This window comes from Entelurus aequoreus, linkage group LG02 (genome assembly GCF_033978785.1).
Source record: "Entelurus aequoreus isolate RoL-2023_Sb linkage group LG02, RoL_Eaeq_v1.1, whole genome shotgun sequence".
Classification (NCBI taxonomy): Eukaryota; Metazoa; Chordata; class Actinopteri; order Syngnathiformes; family Syngnathidae; genus Entelurus; species Entelurus aequoreus.
Window position 1 is genome coordinate 12331833 of NC_084732.1, and position 5000 is coordinate 12336832.

Consider the following 5000-nt stretch of genomic DNA (forward strand, 5'->3'; position numbering starts at 1 on the left):
CACACCGGCCCGGACCTCCACCCCTTCCCTCTCGCCCACCACGCCGACCTTCCGCGCTCCATGGCCGGCTGTGTGCAGGACGGCAGCTCGCTGTGGTTGCCGTGGAGACGGAGCCTCCTGCTGGCCGCGTGCTTGTGCGCGTGCGCGCTCGCGGCGATCGGAGCGGAGGAGGATTCCTTCAAGGCGGAGGTAGATCACGTGACCTACTTTGTTGTTGTCATTTCACACTTTCATTTCATTAATAATAACAATACATAGACAAGTACTACTACATACTACAAGTACTACTACAAGTACTACTACATACTACAAGTACTACTACAAGTACTACTACATACTACAAGGCACTACTACAAGTACTACTACATACTACAAGACACTACTACAAGTACTACTACATACTACAAGTACTACAACATACTACAAAGCACTACTACAAGTACTACTACATACTACAAGACACTACTACAAGTACTGCAACATACTACAAGGTGCTACAACATACTACAAGGAAGTACTACATACTACAAGCACTACAAGGCACTACTACATGTACTACTACATACTACAAGACACTACTACAAGTACTACAACATACTACAAGGTACTACTACATACTACAAGGCATTACTACAAGTACTACTACATACTGCAAGGCACTACTACATACTACAAGTACTACAACATACTACAATGCACTACTACAAGTACTACTACATACTACAAGACACTACTACAAGTACTACAACATACTACAAGGTACTACTACATACTACAAGGTACTACTACATACTACAAGGCATTACTACCAGTACTACTACATACTACAAGGCACTACTACAAGTATGACTACATACTACAATGCACTACTACATACTACAACATACTACAAGGTACTACTACATACTACAAGGCACTACTACATACTACAACGCACTACTACAAGTACTACTACATACTACAACATACTACAAGGTACTACTACATACTACAAGGCACTACTACATACTACAACGCACTACTACAAGTACTACTACATACTACAAGGCATTACTACAAGTACTACTACATACTGCAAGGCACTACTACATACTACAAGTACTACAACATACTACAAGGCACTACTACAAGTACTACTACATACTACAAGACACTACTACAAGTACTACAACATACTACAAGGCACTACTACAAGTACTACTACATACTACAAGACACTACTACAAGTACTACAACATACTACAAGGCACTACTACATACTACAAGGTACTACTACATACTACAAGGCATTACTACCAGTACTACTACATACTACAAGGCACTACTACAAGTACGACTACATACTACAACGCACTACTACATACTACTACATACTACAATGCACTACTACATACTACAAGGCATTACTACAAGTACTACTACATACTACAAGGCACTACTACATACTACAAGGCATTACTACAATGCACTACTACATACTACAAGGCATTACTACATACTACAAGTACTACAACATACTACTACATACTACTTCCGATTATTATTATAATATCGCCAACATTTGAAAGTTTTCTTATAAAAATGTGACTTTTGTCGAGTAAAATGAGGACTCTTTTCATCAAATTGCCAAAATGTGAAGCTTTTCTTGTCAAATTGCGACTTTTACTGAGTAAAATGACAACTTTTATCATAATGTTGCACAAATGTTCAGTTTTTCTTGTCACATGTTGACGTGCGTTGAGTAAAATGACAACTTTTTTTATAATACTGACAACATTGTAAGTTTTTCTTGTGAAATTGTGACCTTTTTCTTGTGAAATTCCAACTCATTTTTCACAACAAGCTTTTTTTATATGTGCATAGTAAGTATATATTATTCATGTTGTAAATACACTTCTTTATATATCGAGAAAGGCTGGTCCTAAACAGCGAGGCTTTTTTATCAGGTCTCAAGAAGGTCACACATACAAGGATGTGTGTGTGTGTGTGTGTGTGTGTGTGTGTGTGTGTGTGTGTGTGTGTGTGTGTGTGTGTGTGTGTGTGTGTGTGTGTGTGTGTCTGACAAACCACACATTGTTTGCTAATGATGAGCAAGTCCCACACACTTGTTGCTTAATGTTTGTGTGCGTGTCAGCACGGCGCACTTACTACTTGCAGGTCACAACATTAGGGACCCTGGCAGGGTATGTTTCCAAGGTTCATTACGGGAAATGTTCCTACGCTTTGAACACTGCGGCGTATGAAACGGTGTGGCTAATTTATGGCTTTTTCTTTGCTGACGGCTGTAATGTTTTGCGTTCAAAGGTTTTCAGGCGTGTTATGGTTTGTGCCAACTTTTAGACGAGCTCCCTTACCGCAGGTGAAATGTACTTCCCGTTTCGGGAGGACAAGATGCAAATATGATTATTTATCAATGTGGAAACTGTTCTGCGGGCGCTAGTTTGTGTCTTTACAGTGTTTCCCATAAACTGCCAAGATACCTGTGGTGGTGGGGGCGTGGCTATGGGCGTGGTCACCGTGACATCATCGAGCAATTTGCATAATTTACTACAATGATATGATTTTCTCTAAAAGGCTCAAAAAATGTATACTTACTAATTAATATAACAGTTTTGTTTTAAACGTCCATCCATCCATCCATTTTACAATATAATTACAACACTTTATGTACATATTTATATACAGATTTGAACAATAAGGTATTCACTGAAATATATTTATTAATTGTGGTTCTTACAAAAAATATATCTTATAAAATATAAAAGCTAAAATGTCTCTTAAAGCTCTGCCCCTTTAATTAGTGCATACTAAATAATTTAACTTTAGCCTACTACTACAACCATATTATTTACCAGCAACATAAAGTGAAACAGAGGCAGAGGTGTCCTGCCACAGTCAGTAACAAATAAACAGAAAACAGTAGTGGTCAAATACAAATAAGGCAACAAGAGAAGTATCCTACACTTCTCTTTTGTAAAGTCAATGTGAACAGCCTATATGATCAATCAATCAATCAATCAATGTTTATTTATATAGCCCTAAATCACAATATGAGCATCTACATCAACTATATGATTTGCCTGAGAAGCTGGACAGGACAAAAAATAAAATAAAAAATAAAATATATATATATATATTTTTTTCTTTTGTTTTAAATTTGTGGCGGACGTAATTATTTCGTGGCGGGCCGCCACAAATAAATGAATGTGTGGGAAACACTGCTTTATTGAGCAGGTTTTAAAGTTGCGTGCAAAGTGACAGACACAGTTCCACTCTGTGTGTGTCCACATATTTCTACTGTCCAAAATAAATACATTAGACATATTCAGCAATATAATTTTATAATTGTATAGCTGCCGGATGACTTAAGGGGCTGATTAAAACTAATAAATTGATGTGTGATTTGTATCGGTCGATATCAATGATTTCTTTTTTAGTTTTTTCATTTAGGAAAAGTATTATAATATTTGCTATATGAAAAGACGCTGTGCAATATGCATTTTCCTGCGTCTGGATCATTCCTGCTGTTGTGATGGTCCACCGCCTACCTAAAATACTTTCTCTTGTCTAGATTGCTTGTTTTGTTTTTTTTTGCAGTTAATGTGTTACAGATTATTGATCTGCGTTGCTAGTTCAACAACACAGTGTTTCCCACACATTCATTTATTTGTGGCGGCCCGCCACGAAAGATCTACGTCCGCCACAAATAAAATAAAAATAATAATAATTTTTATTTTTTATTGTATTTATTTATTTATTTATTTTTGTCCTGTCCAGCTTCTCAGGCAAATCATATAGTTGATGTAGATGTAGATGTAGATGTAGATGTAGATGTAGATGTAGATGTAGATGTAGATGCCCATATAGGCTGTTCACATTTACTTTACAAAAGAGAAGTGTAGGATACTTCTCTTGTTGCCTTATTTGTATTTGACCACTACTGTTTTCTGTTTATTTGTTACTGACTGTGGCAGGACACCTGTTTCACTTTATGTTGCTGGTAAATAATATGCTTGTAGTAGTAGGCTAAAGTTAAATTATTTAGTATGCACTAATTAAAGGGGCAGAGTTTTGAGACATTTTAGCTTTTATATTTTATAAGATATATTTTTTGTAAGAACCACAATTAATAAATATATTTCAGTGAATAACTTATTGTTCAAATCTGTATATAAATATGTACATAAAGTGTTGTGATTATATTGTAAAATGGATGGATGGATGGATGGACGTTTAAAACAAAACTGTTATTATTAATTAGTAAGTATACATTTTTTTGAGCCTTTTTAGAGAAAATCATATCATTGTAGTAAATTATGCAAATCACTCGATGATGTCATGGTGACCACGCCCATAGCCACGCCCCCACCGCCACAGGTATCTTGGCAGTTTATGGGAAACACTGCAACATCACACACATGTTTTTTATATATATATATATATATATATATATATATATATATATATATATATATATATATATATATATATATATATATATATATATATATATATATATATATATATAAATAAATATATATATTAGGGCTGCAACTAACGATTAATTTGATAATCGATTAATCTGTCGATTGGGGCGGTATAGCTCGGTTGGTAGAGCGGCCGTGCCAGCAACTTGAGGGTTGCAGGTTCGATCCCCGCTTCCGCCATCCTAGTCACTGCCGTTGTGTCCTTGGGCAAGACACTTTACCCACCTGCTCCCAGTGCCACCCACACTGGTTTGAATGTAACTTAGATATTGGGTTTCACAATGTAAAGCGCTTTGAGTCACTTGAGAAAAAGCGCTATATAAATGTAATTCACTTCACTTCACTTATTACTTCGATTAACCGATTAATAATCGGATAAAAGAAACAAACTACATTTCTATCCTTTCCAGCATTTTATTTACAAAAAACAGCATACTGGCACCATACTTATTTTGATTTATGTTTCTCAGCTGTTTGGAAATGTTGCAGTTTATAAATAAAGATTTATTTAAA

General features: G+C 35.8%; 1 protein-coding gene across 1 annotated transcript in view; it reads left to right on the forward strand.

Annotated features, from left to right (window-relative positions):
- The window catches only part of mmp15b (matrix metallopeptidase 15b), a 52522-nt gene that overhangs the window by 598 nt on the left and 46924 nt on the right, over window positions 1–5000 (forward strand). Inside the window, exon 1 of the mRNA XM_062021658.1 lies at window positions 1–189. This exon is cut by the window's left edge and continues 598 nt beyond it. Coding sequence (XP_061877642.1) covers window positions 61–189 — 129 coding nt within the window. The 5' untranslated portion in view covers window positions 1–60. The remainder of the gene's footprint in view (window positions 190–5000) is intronic.